This window comes from Meriones unguiculatus, chromosome 18, assembly GCF_030254825.1.
Source record: "Meriones unguiculatus strain TT.TT164.6M chromosome 18, Bangor_MerUng_6.1, whole genome shotgun sequence".
Classification (NCBI taxonomy): Eukaryota; Metazoa; Chordata; class Mammalia; order Rodentia; family Muridae; genus Meriones; species Meriones unguiculatus.
The window spans coordinates 72238314-72256035 of NC_083365.1; the positions used below are offsets into that span (position 1 = coordinate 72238314).

At 42.4% G+C, this 17722-nt stretch overlaps 1 protein-coding gene across 6 annotated transcripts in view; it reads right to left on the reverse strand.

The window, feature by feature from the left end:
• Positions 1-17722, reverse strand: part of Nckap5 (NCK associated protein 5) — an 888867-nt gene that overhangs the window by 122014 nt on the left and 749131 nt on the right. For 5 of the 6 annotated variants that reach the window (XM_060371849.1, XM_060371848.1, XM_060371846.1 and 2 more), the window contains one exon: positions 3637-3828. The exons of the other annotated variant lie outside the window; for it this stretch is intronic. In XM_060371849.1, the coding sequence (XP_060227832.1) occupies positions 3637-3828 (192 nt within the window). The remainder of the gene's footprint in view (positions 1-3636; positions 3829-17722) is intronic. 6 annotated transcript variants of the gene reach the window in all.

Here is a 17722-nt window from a genome sequence, read left to right on the forward strand (position 1 = left end):
AGAGTGTGGGTATTCTAGACAGAAGCGAGAATGAATGGGCTTCCGCAATGGGTGTTTCTAAGATTTCCCATGGTCCTGAGAGTCACACTGATGGCAGAGGTGAGAGGCCAGGAATCAGGGCCTAGCAAGAGTTTGAATGTGGTGGATCTGTTTAACCCAGAAAGTAAACTCAGCTTCTGCCCACCACCTCTTCTTCTCCTGCCCAAAGCCTATCCAAGTTATATTTCAATATACCACAAAAGTCAGAGGCTGTGAACCTCCTGATGAGATAAGCCACATCCCTCCCTGAGTCGCCCACGGGAGCTGTGGACCAATCTTGAATGTCGTCAGAGGAGGCAGGGGAACATGAGACCCCCACGGATGATAGCATGGGGATAGCCATTTCCCACCACTATCACATTCTCTGTTCAACAAATAGGGGCAGCAGACAAGACCTAAGGATGGTTCTCATAAGCTAGGGACAGAGTTTAATGTCCTCAGCCCTTTCTATCTCTTGCCAGGAAAATATTAAATTGTATTTATTTTTAGTAGAAGTTGCTGGTGTTTATAAGAATAACTCCATGCCAATAGCAGGTATAAGCTTTCTACATGTAAGAAAGACTAAACAAGGCCAAGATAGCAGAGCCATCAACAGTAAAGGCTCTAGAACTAATGCCTGGTTTTACCATGCACTGCCATGTTCTTAGGTCAGATATTTAAATTCTCAGAATCTTGGTTTTCTTAGCTAAAATCTGGGGGGGGGGACTGGAGCGGAGAATAGCTTAATCAGTCAAGCGCTTACGTGTAAACACGAGGACCTGAGTTTGATCCCCAGAACCCACTTTAAAAAATGCCGGGCATATCTTTTTCAATCACTTTCCTCTGGCAGGGCTACCTTACCAGCCATAGAGGATGTGATTTGGTGTGCTGCATGGGTTGGTTAGGGGAATTTCCCTTTTCTGAGGAGTAGGGAAGGAAGGTTAGCGAGAGCAGGGAGGGAGTTGGGGATAGGAGGTGAGGAGGGAGGGGGCTATAATCAGCGAATGAATAAATAAATAAATTTTAAAAAGATGCCAGGCATGAAGGTATGTGCTTCATGCATAGGTGAAACCCAGCATGGGTGAGCCAGAGCCAGGAAGATCCCTGGGGCTTGCTACAGCTGGCCAGCCAATGACTTCTGAACTCCATATGCAGACACACGTGCGCGCGCACACACACACACACACACACACACATACACCGACATATATGTGTACCCAGCATGCACACATGCATATTTATACAGATGGGGAAAACATGTTATTAGTATTAAATGCGTTAATATTTGTACAGTACTTTTAAGAGTGGGCCACATATGGTAGTAAGTGAAATCTATTAGAGCCAGATTTCCCTGTTGAGAAAGGCTAGTGAATTTTACACAAGCTTTTTCTTTCTGTTTCTACAACAAATGATATTTAAAAAAGAGTGGTGAGCTCAAAAAAAAGCTATTACTCACACATTTATTATTACATAATTTAACAATGTGTTCCTGTTTGGAATCCTGTGATTTATTATGTAAGTCAATACTAAATGAACACTGACAACAGGCACAAATTGCAGAAATAATATAACTTTAGAATGTCTTGAGGGTCTGGATATAGCTCGCTGGGACCCTGAGAACTAAAAGCGTACTTTGAGAGCTGTCACAGGCTGTAAACTGTCACAGGTACAGTTGGATTAGGACTGGGTGGCCGTGAGTGACTCTTCAGGATCTTGAGGACTTTTTTTTCTTTTCCCCTCTTTCAGGGGAGAGATTGCTTTAGTATATCAAAGACTGTCCTAGTTAGAAAAATACCCAACAGTTATATTTTAGATTGATACATATGATGTCCAGATGGTGGGCAAAATTCTTGTCATGCAAACATGAGGATCCAAATTTGTTCCCTAGATCCAAAATAAAAACCTTGGCTATTCTAGTGGGCACTTCTAATTCTAGTAGTATTGAGGCAGATAGGTGGCCCCTACGGCTTGCTGGCCAGCCAGCCTGGACTGTCCTGAGAGTTCTAGAACGAGAGGTCCTGGTTCAAAATTTGAAAGATGGACAAAAAGCTCCTGAGGACCAACCCGAGGCTGTCCTTTGGCCTACAGACAAAGAGTCACATACATACACATATCTGAATACACACATGCATACACAAACAAAAAATATAGGAAGTAAAAAAAGGCCATTGGCGAGAAGGCAGGACGCAGAATGAGAATCAAGTGCGAGGAGGGGTGGGAAAGGGCCTAGCAGCTGTTAAGAGAACTCGTGCTCTTTCAGAGGACCCACGTTTAGCTTCCAGCCCCTGCATCAAGGGGAGAAGGCCACAACCACCTGTAACCCTCCTTCTAAGGGATCTAATGCCCTCTTTTGGGCCATGTGGACACATATGCAAGTACACATGTCCACAAACATACACATACATAAAAACAAATCCTCTAAAAGACAAAGTGAGAAGAGAAGGGAGTCGTGGGAGCCAGTAACTTTCAGGAACATGCTGAGGTAAGAAAACCACCCTGACAATAGCCCTGCCTCTGCTTGGCCAGGGCCCTGGCCGTCACTATTCAGAGCTCTGAACTGCTCCTTATGGGAGTAATTTAGATAATGCGGCTGGCACTCTGCTTTGCATTAAAGACCCAAGTCTACAGAAACAGCCTCAAAATGCAAGACTGAAATATTTTTCAGAGCTCTGGTTCAGCAGATGACAAAGCTACCCTCTCACCAGCAGAGTCTACGAGTTCTGGAGTTTTCTTGGTTTCTAAAGTGCTGAAAGCAAGTATGAAATTCATCCAAAGAGTAGAAATGTCACCCCTGCATACTCTGATTTACAATCTCCATCCTAGTGTACTTTGCTTCCCTTTAACTTTGGGATAACTGCTAAAATAGTTATTTTAAGATACTTGGCTTGTTCCAATATGCAAGGAAGCTCACTCAGAGGTTTCAGCTTTGTGAGCTTTGTGCAGTTGGGGGGAACATTCCTGTGGGAGCGATTGTCTCACTTCCTAGAAGGGGGTAGGGCGATTGCTTATCAAATGAGGATGAGAACCTTGTATTGGATCCCCAGAACCTCCACAAAAAAGCTGGGGTACAATGATGAAGAGGCAGTGGCAGGTAGAACCCTGGGCTCACTGAGTAGCCAGACTAGCTAAATTGATGAGTTCAAGCTCCAAGACAGAGACAGAGGGGGCCTCAAACAGCAACATGGACAGGTCCAGAGGAAGGACAGCAGAGGCTGATGTTTAGAATCCATAGGCACCAATACACATACATTTGTGTTTACATGCATGTTTATATATGTACGTATGTATACACATATATGTATACATACATATACACAAAATAAGACATTCCTGGCATGTAAGGAAGGACAGGTCTCCTTTTGTCCAAACCTTGCTCTCTATGTTCTGTGCCTGTAATTCATCTGTCTGCCCTGTCGTTATCTGACACACAGCCCCATCGTGTTTTCTGTTTTAGGAGCCCACAGCATTGATGGGTGATGGACTCCATGATCCACAGGCAAATGTTCAGCAAATGCTCATTTCCTTAGCATCACCCCTCTGCCTCCACGACCAAATTGCAGCAGGCACAGGCTTTTCCTCTGGTCTTTCTGAAGCTGCCCTGCCTACTGGGAGCCTTACCCTTTTCCCAGTGAGCTTCCTGTCTTGCCACGTGTAGGAGGAGCCACTGGAGTACTCGCTGCAGGTGCTTGACAGTGATAGCTCGCTGCTGCTGCTGCAGCTGTTTCGAGGACAGAGATGATCAGGGATGACAACCCCCGGGCCAGAGTGTTTCAAGACTGGACTTCCTGATTTTGTATTCTGGAGGTGTTCCTGTAAAAGCAGGACAGGGCTGAGCAAAATATTGGCTTAAGAAGAAGTAAACATCCAATGAACCTAGAATAAGTGGCTAAAAGCATAGGCTTGGGAGCCACAAAGACCTTAGGCTCAGATCTTGGATCTGCCGTGTGTGTATGTGTGTGTGTGTGTGTGTGTGCATATGTGTATGCTTTTGCACAAGCTGGAACATGCATGTTTGGGGCACCTATGTGGGAGGGTTATATGAGCATATGCATGCTCAAGCATGTGAAGACCAAAAGAAAACCTCAGGGTATCATTCTTTGGGAGACTTGTTTAAAGAACCTCCCACTGGCCAAGAACTCACCAAATAGACTAGTTTGTCCAGCAAATGAGCTCCAGGGACCCATCTCTTCCTTCCCAGCACTGAGGTCACAAGCATATGCTGCGAAGCCTAGTTTTCATTGTTATTTGTTCCTGGTTTTTAGTGTGAGTTTTGGAGATCAAACTCCGGTCGTCAGGTTTGCAAGGAAAGCAGTTTATGTACTGGCTAAGTCCACTCCCCCCCAGCTCCTCTTTTACTGTGTGGCCCCAGGGAAGTTGTTTAGCCTTGCTAGCCACATCTCCCCCTTAAAATGAATTGCAACCGTATGGTCAAGCACAAACAGTTACCGCGAGGGCGATACGAGGTTCTAGACATGAAGCAGATACTTAGTGTCTAATCTGCAGAGGGTGCTCAGATTTTTTCGGGCTACTGTTGTTATCATAACAGTAGGTTCTCATTTTATCCAGCCATACTGTAAGAGAACAAATCGATATCAAAGCAAGACTCGGGTGGGGAGTGCAGCTGGTGGGAGAAAGTTTTACTAGCACATATGAGATCCAGGCTTCAATCCCCAGCACTGAAGAAAAAAGCAAAACAACAATAACACACCCTGCTCCAGATGGAAGAAGACACATAGGATTCAAGAGCATCAGCATTAGGCTTTAGTTTAATGCCACAAATCAGGTTATACACTGCTACAAAATTTTCAGTCTTGTGCTCATCTCTCTCAGTGGCCTCGTTTGTAGAGTGGGCAGCTCTACCATATCACTGCAGGGTCCCTCTGGTTGGGAGGTTACTCTAAGTCAGCTATCACATACAGCCCAGTCTGTCTATGCAGCTTTGTAGAACAACATGTGCCATGGGCAGGCGCAGAGCTCAGGTGTCACACTCTCCATCAGGGAGCTTTTCATATCTGGTTGACTGTGTGAATGATAATGGCCCCTACACCTTCACAGGTATGAACCTCATGCAGAAGGCCCAGGTGGCTAGAATTCGAGGGGGCCCATATAGAGTGTGGGCAGCAGAAAAAGTGGGAATCACCCCTGTGCACCCTGACAGCCACCTTGCAAGTGTAACAGATGATGCTCCGCAGACTGGACAGGTTAGATTAATTTAGCATCCTGATGGAGACTAGGAGCTCTCTATTACTGTCTCATTCTAGCCTATCTTTGGCAAGCCTTGTCTCCAACGCTCTCCACTGGGGAGCCATCTGTCTTGGTGTCACCTGCAGAGGTGTGAAGCCTCTTACTTATGCAATTTATTGACATTTTATGGGTTCCATTAGTACCTGAGTACTTATCACTGTCCCGCAAATGCAATTCTAAATGACGATGTGAAACACCCCAGCCAGGGCCCCCGGCACGTAGCCATGATGGCAGAGTACTTGTGGTAAACCTTAAACCTTCACAGAGTACAGAGGGCACATTAATTTGTGTGGTACTCAATAACTATAACACTCAATCATTTCATCTGCCTTCCTATAGGTACTTTATTTTTGTTGCATAATAATCCCTTTAAGTCATATTTTTAAAAATGCCAAGATTTTTTTTTCTTTTTTCTTTCTTTTTTTTTTTTTTGTTTAATATTCTACTTCTCCCTGCTGAAATTTGGGAAGAATCCAGCTTTCTGGATTCTGCTATCTAACAATGATGTCCTTATATATTGTTAGCTATAGCCTAGTTAAACTAAGTCTATACTTGTATCATAACAGATATCTATAGCCAGCCAACAGCACTATTAATTTTCTTTTTTTCAGATAAGGGTTTCACGTAGCCCGGGCTGGCCTTGAACTCACTATGTACCCGAGTTTCTCAATTACTTTTTCATGTTGTTGTGATAAACCGCTCTGACAAAAGCAACCTGGAAGGCTTATTTTGTCTGACAGTTCCAAAGTGGCATAGTCCTTCAGGGCAGGGGTGTATGGGAGGAGAAAGCTGGCAGTTCATGTTTCCATACTCAAGAAGGAGAGGATGGGTATGGATGGGCCTCGGCTACACAATTTAAAGACACACCTCATGACCAAATTCCTCCAGGGAGATTCCACCTTTTATGTGTTCTACAACCTTCTGAAACAGTGCCATGGACCGAGGACCAATTGTTCAAATATGCAAGCCTATTGGGGCGGGGGGAGGGACTTTTACATTCAAACCACAATGTGAAGGATGACTTTGAACCTCTGATCGTCCTGCCTCTAGTTGCAGAGGCTTGAAGGCATACACCACCATGCTCAGTTTATATGGTGTTGGAGATGGAACCCAGCACTAACATTCTACCAGCTGAATTGCACCCTTTTCCCCCCTCTATGGCTCCATCTTCAGGATAACCTGGTATCAATGTCTCTGCCAGTGTAGACAATGGAGACTTCATCCCCATATAAACTTCCAGAAACATCATATTAGCTTCCACTTGAACTTTAATGCTTTCCAGTGTCTCTACCCCCGCCTTTCATGTGTTGTTAGGGGATTTATCTGGTGGCAGTAGTTAATTAGGATGGCTTCCTCTCTGAGAGATTTACGCACTCTCCTGAAAGCAACTGTGCCTGCATATTGCCAGTTGAGCTATAGTTAAACCCCTCCAATGGCTTTCCATGCTCTACCTGGGTTCTGGGAATGTTTTTAGCTTCTTTCTCCCAGGTGCCACAGTTGAGGAGTAATTCCTTCTTGCCCATTTGCCCCTACCCACTCAGTCTAGCAAAACCAAGAGCTCAACCCAATGCCTAGGCCAGGGAAAGCAGAAGCCTTCTTGCTCAGGCACGACCCCTGTGCATACACCCTTTAGAGAATGGATTTAGGTGACAGGAATGTAGAAGAAGGGGAGCCTTGAGAAGGAACTGCTGGCTCTGCCTTGGAGTTGACCTTGAGTGACAAGAGAGATATTGTATAAGACACTTCAGGGAGGTGAGGAAATTCAGCTCATGTCATGTAAAGCTGGCAGTAATGGGAGCGATTAAGCAACGGGATGTATTAAGACATGCTTTTCATGTATACACAAATCATATGGGGATTTTGTTCAATTGCAGGTTCATATAGTAGCTCCATAATAGCACATCTGATGTGTGCAACAACATTTTAAGAACTGGGAATTCCATTTGTCTTGTATAATTGAAGGCTCTCTTCCTTGAAGACTCCGTCATACTGTATATGCTATGATGCCATAACTTTCTTAATGTTTTGGAAACTGAAGAGAATGAAGGCTCTCTTTCTTCAGAATTCTATCACAAGGCACAAAGTGACTATCTTCCCCACTGTTCTCCAATTTCAGGGCTATGGCTGTAAATCTACACCTCTCCTAATAAAGTTCTTCTGAAAGGTCTCAGCTTCTTTTCTATGGACCCACCTTCATCTCTAACACTGGTGAGTAGAAGAAGTAGAACAGAGGTGTACACTGGTTAGGGAATTATCCACAAAGAGAGGTAGAGCCAATCTTCCATTTGGGAAACACCAACCTCGTCTTACTGTGGCAGCTGATGGCTTAATTTGAAAGGTGTGCAGAATAGAATTCTGCTGACAGGCTGTAAAGTCAGCTTTCCTCGGATGTTTGCTATTATCAGGCAGCCATTATATGCTCTGGTTAACAGCTCTTCTGTGGTCAAGCACTTGACTTCTGGGGCCATTTATGAGGCTTGAATCTTGGCTCTCCATATCCTTGCTCTTTGAACTTGGGGGAAAAGTTACTTAACCCCACTGTACCACAGTTCCCTCTTTCATCAGTGGCAGTCACTGAGACACCAGCTACATCAGGTAATTTTGAAGGCTGAGCAATCCCCAAGGATATGGTGGACTCGAGATGTTCTAGGTCTTGCTACATACACACAAACACACACACATACATGCACACACAACCTTATTTTACATCTCTTGGGGTCCCACCAGTATCTGATACTTTGTACCTAAGTTTTAAGACAATACCCTAAGCTGGGTACACGGTATCCCTGGGGATGGCATCCCTGGGGACCGAGAGCCCAAATGCACCATCTTGCCCTTTAGTTGCCTTTGTCGGTTATTTTGTCACAGCAACAGGACAAGGAAGATTCTTAGCCGAAATGTTACAGTGTCCAACCAACCAGACACCCACAGAACAACACCAATCCTTCTGAGCACAGCTGCCATTGGAAACATATGACGATAATTATTACATACCATCTTTGTGAAAAGAGTATTTTGGTTTCGTTTCCAACATTATCTCATTTATATCCATTTCATTGGTAAAATTAATAGCTTGCTCTGTTTGTTACAAATGTATCCTTTGTCTTTCTGTTCTACATTACCAATTTGAATGGTTCATGTTCTCTGATATTTTTACTATGAGAAAAAGGCAAAACAAAAGCTATAGTTTGAGTTTAATGACATAAAGAAAGACACAGACTGAAACAAAGAGTTTCTTTAACAAAAACTACAAATTTGCTAGATTTGTAATCTTAAGGTCATAGTATATAGATCAGGGGCTGAGAGATCTGTGCAGATGTAGAAAATGACAGTCTTTTACTGAAATGTCATTTCTACTTAACTTGAGAATATTTATATTAGCTATGGAATATATTATCTGCAACCAACAAAACTATATGGCAAAAATAGAAATCTAGTTATCCATGACTGCTCTTGCCATTTTAAAGCCTAACATTTTTCCTTATACATTTATATGGCTTTTATGTTTTCTTAAGTGACTTTTTAAAAGATCATATATAATATATCATAAAAGTGGAAGAGAAAATATGGGACATGGACTTTAATCAAAAGCCCCTTGCCCATTACTCAGAGACTCTGATATGTAATCAATACCCAAAAAGCTATCTTGGGCACAAAGCCAAGACTTACAACACTTTTGCAGAGAGTGACACTGCCTGCTTACTCTGTCAGCGGGGAACATGTTATTGAATTTCAGAGAACACATAAAAGGAAGGTGCTGCTCCCTGCCTGAGGATGCTTCAGAGGTGTATCTTGTGGTTTGCTTGCGACATGAGAGTTGACAGAAGGAAGAAAACAACCTAAACATTCCATGGACACAGCTCCACTGGACAAGAGACTCCCATGTGGCTCAGCATCTGTTTGTGACTGTGTCACAGTCTGGCTTCCTCCTGCCTCTGAGAGCAAATCTCCAGATGGGAGAGCTGTGACACACAAGCAAAGCTTCTCAGGTGAAACCAAGCAGAGGTGTTGGGTCACATTACTTTAATTCTTTGTTTCAAAATCTGATTTTGGACCAATAGTTCTCCAAAGAATTAGCTAGGTTCCACTAGGAGAAAAACAGGTCAGAACCCATGCAAGTCTGTCCTTGCAAGTTGCATTTCATAGACAACAGTCACAATTTTAAAGCTGACAGTCTGCCTGGAAAAATTCTCAGAAGAAGAATAAAAAGATAAAGTAGGTTGGGGAGATGGCTCTGTTAGCAAAGTTCAGATGTACAAATGTGTGAAGCTGTGTTTGATCTCCAGGACTCATATAAGGAATCTTCCCGAGGGAAGAAAACTCCAGTTGATTACCTAATATCAAATGGTCACCTCTAAAAACATACATTAAGTTCATAGACTGAGCAGATTGTACTGAAATATTTAGGAATATATATATATATATATATATATATATATATATATATAAAATAACAATTAATTAAAATGTGTCTATTATTTGAAAGTGAACAAGGATGGATAATGCACGGGTTTGAAGGGAGGAAAGGAAATGGGAAGATGATGTAATTATATTATAATCTCAAAAAACAAAATAAAATAAGCATTTAAAGACTGACAAGGTGGTATGTGCTTATAATCACAGAGCTGGGGAAACGGAGACAGAAGGGACACTAAGCCTCATTGGTAAGTCAGACTGGCCTACTTGGCTATTTCCAGGCCACTCAGAGACTCTGCCTCAAACAAACAAACAAACAAACAAACAAACAAAAAACCTCTATGGTAGTGGTTTCCCTCAAAGTTGGCCTCTGACTTTTACATGTGCTCAGACATACACCATAGAAGTAGTTAGAATATTGATACATAATAAAGAAACCATCTATACCCTAATATTTGCTGGCTAGTGTAAAAATTACCTTTTGATATTCTGATTAAAAACATGAAAATAGTCACAAGGTTAATTTTATTATGTTCAGGCATGGTTAAAAAGCTAAGTGAATAATTATAAAAGTGACCTTATAGCTAACAGTACTGATCTTAGGAAATCTTTCTTTGGACACATTTTAACTGAAAGTTATTAGCGTCATCTGCTTGGAACAATTAATGTGAATAGAAAATAATTGCATCAGGGACCTGGGGACTCAGAAGGTTCTGTGCATTAATACTTACATGCTATTCAATTATGCAGCGATTTTTTTTTAACTTCAGTTTTGTTTGGGAGACCTGTAACAGTGGAGATGTTTCACTATATTAATCTTTATACTAATTGCTAAGGCTTTCCAGTGGACAATAAATTTGATTTGTTTAATTGCAAATACAATAAAACCTATGATTTATGTGTCATGTTTCTGCCAGGCTGGTGGTATTTTAAAAATGATATCTGTATCCTGGTTTGTCTTGGTCACAACTTTTATGATTTCAGGCAGCAAAAAAAAATCTATCAAGTGGCTAAATAATGTGGAAAAAATCCTTTCTATCAGAGAGTGGACTTGTTGCACAATGAGGCTGATCCAAGGGCTGGGAGACATAGCACATGGAATGAAATTCTTGCAGCAAAAGTTTGAAGGCCTGAGATTGGATCCTCAGAACCCGCTCAGAGCTGAACAGGGTAGCACATACATTTATAATTCTATAATCCTATAGTGAAATGGGAGATGGAGAAAGGATAACCTTTTGTGAGCAGCTAGCCTGGCATACACATACAATAGGAGACCATGTCTCAAGCAAGGTGGAAGGTGAGGACCGACACCTGAATTCACCCTCTAACTTTCATATGTAAACTATAGAATGCCTATTTCCTCCCAACACACAAATCACAACACCTCACACACATGGGGAGGAGGAAGAAAATGAGAGATAGAGAAGAGAGAGGAGAAAGGAGAGAGAGAGAGGCAGAGAGGGAGACAGTGAGAGAGAGACAGAGGTTGAAAAAATGTTTAAGATTCTCTGCTACTGGGGAATGCTAGGACCATTTGAGACTGTAGTATTGGCCTTGCAGGCCATTTTGTCCCAGAAAATAGGCCATATTGTCATAAGAAATATAAGTTCCACTAAAAAGACTATCATCAATCTAGTTCAATTATCAGGGTAAACTTCCATGAGAATCCTGTACATTTGGTTAGCTAGGTACTAAATAAATCTTTGCAGCTACTTCTTGAACAATGTATACTGTAGGAGATTATACTTCATCCTAATACAATGGTAATGGTTACTTTTCCCCCTGTACTAGGTAGACCAGTTGTCCTTATGAACAGAGGTTCAAACTTGTTCAAACTTATTTTTCACATATTTCCCTATCTGTCTGTCCATACAGGCACTTTCAAAACTTGCTGTCAGTTGCTATAAAAATTCAAAGTTATAAAGACTACTAACACTTCAATTGGTAACTAGCACAATGATACAGCTTCTGCATAATTTTTATAATACCTTTCTCAAGTTTTTTTCTGGGATCTAGGATTCCTGTGGGTAATGATAGAACTTTCCCTATTGTTAACTAATCAGAAACTGTCATAGATATTATATTCAATAAGTACCCAATTAATGCTCATTACAGTCAGAAAGAAAAAGATGTTCTTAGATTTTCCCCATCCACATAGAGGTTTAAAAGATTGAGAGAGTGCCAAACGAATTATATTTTTAAGACCTAAGGATACATTTATCAATATGCAAACAGTAGCAGCAGTTATGGGAAATGACATTAAACAAAAGAAATGATGATTTTTTTTGAGTGGTAGATCACGTGATTTGAGGGAAGAGTCCTCTGTAGATTAGATATCTAACTTCTCATTCAGTTCATGATTGCGTTTCACTCTCTTTCTTCTCAGATATATGATGTCATCATTTCACATACTGCATGAATATGTGTGTGTCAGAACCTACGCTCGTCAATGATGCATTGTGCCAGTGGTTTTTATCTAATTGACAATTTATTCCCTTGTTATAGGAACTTGTCTTAGTTTCTTTGCTGTTGCTTTGATAGCGTACGCTGGGAGAAAGAACTTTTTGATACACAGTTCCTGTTGATAGCCCAGTATGGTAGGCAAGTGAAGATAGCAAGTGTGTGTGTGTGTGTGTGTGTGTGTGTGTGTGTATGTGTGTCTGCACATGTGTGTGTGCATGTGTGCACATGTGTGTGTATGTGTGTTTGCACATGTGTGTATGTATGTGTGCACGTGTGTGTGTGTTTGCACATGTGTGTGTGCATGTGTGCACGTGTGTGTGTGTGTGTGTGTGTGTGTGTGTGTGTGTGTGTGTTGAGTCTACAGGAGCAAATGTGTCACAATGCATGCATGGAGATCTGAGGACAATGTCTAATGCTCATCTTCTCCTTCCACTTGGCTGGGGACCGAGCTTCTTGTTCTCCATGGCCTACACCAGATCTTCTGAGATTCTACTGCCTCTGCCTCTCAGCTCCCTGTAGGAATGTTAATAATATTACAGATGTGTCCAACTGCACATGGGTTCTGGGGATTCAAACTCAGGTCCTCATGCTTGCATGACAAGTGCTTTATCCACCGAACCACTTTCCCAAGCCTTATGGGAAATTGAACTAAAACCACTGTCAAAGATAGTAAGCCAGAATACCATAAACTTAATTAAAGTTTACCTAATTAGATGAAAATTCTCTATCACAATTATCTATAGCTCATGTTCACTGTCAGAGTCCCTGTGATGCAATCTCTTATGTGAACCACTTTACCTTTCAAATCTCTAACTGAAAATCCAGAAGAGTTCTAGATACAATTTGTTTTAGATTTAAAGGGTAACAATGTCCCTTGAATACACACAAACACTCACTCACTCACAAGGAGGGACAGAGACAGATATAGACAGAGAGGCAGACATGCACACACATTCAGACAGAAGGAGAGAGAGAGAGAAAGTCAGGCAGACAGACAGACAGACAAATAGACACAAGCAGGCAAAGATGTGTGCACACACATACTCTTGCTACCTTGACTTCCCCACTACAACAAACTATATTCTGGAACTGTATACCAGGAAAATAAGTTGTTTTTTTTTTATGTCGATCTTGCACTGCACCATCTCTTACCTGATCTTAATAACCAAGATCCCACTTGGCCTCAGAAACAGAGATTCCCAGCCTCACATATGTCCAGAGCAGAGCTAAAGATCTTTGGCTCAAGTTCCTTCTTTGATCAGGACAGTCCCACCCTCCCTTCTTGCCAAATTGCTCCCATTAAGTTGGAAGCAACCCTCTCTCTTCTGAGTTGATCCCTTCACCCACAATTTCATGGCAAACCTTTCTACTCTTGCTACTCATTATTTAGTACTGTACTGCAAACAACCCCATCCAAAAGGTTATCCACCCTCGATGCACATGGATTCCCCATCTGTGTCAATCACACTGCCCTCATATTCGGCCCTGTCATCTGTTGTACACCATCCCTGGACCTGAACAAGTCTTCTTAGACTTCCTATCCTAGGCTCCATTCTCCCACAGAAGACCAGCTCCATGAGAATGAAGGTCTAGGCCTACATTTCTGTTTTGTCCCTGAGGAAGAAATTGGCTAGTTGTTACAGAATCTAAACCCTCTTCTTTCTGGGCACACAGGTGGACTTCAATTCTGATGTTCCTTTGTCAGTAGAGCTGGAAAAGTAACATGTGGAGTTTTAGCTCATGAGTTTGAGATAGATGTATGCCTTTTTTCTCTGGTTCAGGATTATCTCCTACATGGTTCTCTTACGTATTTTTCCCTCTTCAACTGGGTTGATGAAACCAACCCAAAATCAACACCCATCAATGGAAATAGAATCAACCAAGTGTAGGCAACTTGTATTTCTCAGTCAACAGCTGGAAGAAAGCCACTCTGGGACAAAAATATCTCCATTAGACTTCATATGAGAGGAACAATGCCTACTCTGTTTGAGCCACGATTCATTTGGGTTCATTTGTTATCACAGATAACATTTACCTGGCTGATATTTCTCTCATCTAAGATAAACACTTGCAGTAACAGGGTAGGTATTCAATAAAATGTTAATATATATATGGTTTTCTATGTGTTGTTGTGATAAAAACCCTCTGGCCAAAAACAACTAAGGAGAGGGATTTTCTTGGCTTATGCTGCCAGGTCTCAGTCTCGCCTGCTAACTGGATTACTCAGAGGCTTCACTATCTTTCTCACATAGCAAGGACCACCTGCCCAGGAAATGATGCTACTCATCGTGTACTGGGCTCTCCTTTATCCATCAAAACAATCTCTCATAGAATGTCCACACACCAACTTGATAAAGACAATTACTCAGTGAAGACAATTTTTATCAAGTGATTCTAGGCTATTTCAAGTTGGCAGTTAATTCTAACAAGGATGATATATAGGCGTGTGTGTGTATTAAATGTACATGCACAGATTTATATATTCATATAAAACTACATCAGCAGGTAAGTTCTTATACTACAAATTTCAGCTTTATTGCAGCAAGATCAACAACAGTCACTGTGCAGGAGTTGGGGTGGAGAAGTTCTTGAAGAGCTAAGCTGTATCACAATTCATAGCCAAGAAACACCACTCACACCAGCATAAAATAGCAAGTCCAGGCTCAAGTACCCAGCAATGTAAGGGCAGATGGTATCCAAGTTGCACATCAGATCAGTATTTTCTTTGTTTGTGTGTGTGTGTGTGTGTGTGTGTGTGTGTGTGTTCTGTAGTGCTCAGGTAGCAGTTCTATGATCGGCACAGGTCTGAATCTCTAAGACAAGGCTTAGGAATGCTCTCCTCAACAGACTGTGCCAAGGACTAGTTGTCCTTTATCTGGTGGGATCAAGGTGAGTGCTCCCTTGAGAGCGGCAGGGCCCGATTCTGCAGCTGTGTAGTTAATGATGGCTGTGGAGATCGGAGATCAGAGCAGCAGAGCCAGGCTGCAGGGCCAGAGTTTTCCATTATGCCTCTCCCATTTTTTACCATGCTACAGTTTCTCCGATGCACACTGAAGGCTTATTACATTTAATAGAAATCTGCCTCTAGGTTTGGGCTCAGTATCCAATGATGTCATAGCTTTAAGGTAGTAACTGCAAAGGCCAGGAAGACACCATGACTTTATTTAGTGGTAGGAGGTGAGGTCAAAGCCGAGCTCTTCCTCTGAGAAGTCTGGGGAACTTGGGGAACTGTGCTAGGCAAACCACAGAACAAAAGTGATAAACAGCTTTTAGTTTTGTTGTACTTCCTCAGGTTTGGAAAGGAGGGTGTGACAGTTTCTCTGCTAGGATTTCAAAAGTTAGTAGCTTAGCTTTAGAGTAAAGCAAAGACCATAAAACAAAAGGATGATGCAGCAAGACTTCCACTTCCTCATTCATATTCCTTAAGATAATTAATATAACACTGTAATCATGTGCGCAATTTCCTTCCTCCATTAAAGAAGAGCATCTGGGGCCACCGAGATGGCTCAGCAGACACTAGCATGATGACCCATGTGGAAAGCCAGTCACAGCAGGATTGCACATCTTTAATCGCAGGGCTGACCAGTGGACATGGAGACGAGGATCCCTGGGGCTTGCTAGCCAGTTAGTCTAGTTGAAATGTTGAGTACCAAGATCAGTGAGCCAACCGCTGTTTAAAGACTAAGGTGGACTTGTACACACAGAAACACATGCCATGCTTTCCCCCGACACCACCCCACACAATACATACCATACACACTCCATACAACACGATACCACACATACATACCCATACCCCCACACACAACACACACATACATACACAGCCCCCGACAACACACACATACCACACCCGCCACAACACAGCACACTACAATACACATGTACATACACATACACACCACACACATGCATACAAAACACAACACGACACACACAAAAACATACAAATTAAAAACAGTAAGAATAAAGATAAAAATAAGTGGGTAACAATAAAGGGGGACCTTGGGATGTCAACTCCTGTGTATCGTATCCTGCATGCATATGTGAACAAGTGCATCCACACATACAGATGCACACATGTATGTATCACACGCAAAGGCAAATATCTGCACGCATGAACAGCATAGACTACACCAGAATAACATGGTATTTAGGTTCAGCAGCTGAGGGTGGGTGTAAATGCTCTCAAAGGTTTATTTTCATTACTTTAATTGTGTGTGTGTGTTCGCTTACATGCGGGTTCCTGCGGAGGCTGGAGACACCTTGATCTCCCTGGATCTGGTGTTACAGGTGGCCGTAAGCTACCACATGTGTGTGCTGGGAACTAGACTCAGGCCATCTGCAAGAGGGGTCAGGCTCTGAGCTACTGCCCCATCTCTCCGGCCCTACGACTAACGTTTTTAATGTGTTATCACCCCATACCCCCAAGATTTATTTAACTTGGTGAAAGTTATAATTATCCAAGTTTCAGCCCTAGTGCTGTTTTATAATTATCTAAAGTTCAGCCCTAGTTGCTCTCTTCCCCTTTTGCTGGGGAAAAGCTCTCAGCTGGAAGAGTCTTCTCTTGCCACGGTTGTTTCTGTCTTAATTACAAGGTGAGATGGTCTGCCCTTGCCACATGAGCTACTGCTCGTCTACCTCACCCAGCACCTGAACAATACTCTCAAGGAGCTTGTGACAGTTCATCTTTGTTGTCAACTTAATGGACTGAGAGTCACCATGGAAACAAACTTCTGGGTATTTTCATGAGGGTGTTTCAAAAAAAGAAAAAAGGTTTAACTCAGAAAACCACCATCACTACGAGCAGCGCCAACCCATGGGCTAAGGTCCAGGATAGAGAATAAAAAGAAAGTTTCCTGAGCACCGACCTTCAGCCCTCTGTACTCCCTGATGGACATAATGCGACCAGCTGCCTCCTTTCCATTGCTCTGCCCTGTTAACCATGAAAGAAAGCTCAAACTGTGAGCCAAAACAGACAGACAGACAGACAGACTAGAGATAAAGATAGATAGATAGATAGATAAATAGATAGATAGATATAGACAGATAGAGAGATAGACAGACAGACAGATAGATAAACCCTTCTTTCCTTGAGTTGTTTTTACCAGGTGTTTTGTCACAGCAATGAGAAAACTGCCTAAAATGGAAACATACTGGAAGTAGACAGGAAATGTAGAAGGCTGCAGCAATTTCTTGGATCTGTCCACTAACCACTATTTCCATGGCTCAGCACCTGATCCATGAGCAGGAATACAGTTCAGCTGCTCCCTTCCACCCTGTCTCCTCAGGCAAGCTGTTCCTCACCTGCTCCTGCCTCTGTCTTTCTGGTCTTCTGCTTGCCGTGGGCTTCTGTTCCTCACCTGCCCCCCCCCCCCCCCAATCTGTGTGACCTTTGGACTTGCTACTGCTTAGCCTCCTTCACATCTTGTGATCTGGACACTATGTTTAAAATTATAGTCATCCACTCTGTCTGTGTGCCTTGTAGATGGGCACACATGTGCCACAGACAATATGTAGAAGAAGTCAGGATTATTGGTCAGGAGTTGGTTTACTTCTTCAACAACTTGATTTCCAAAGG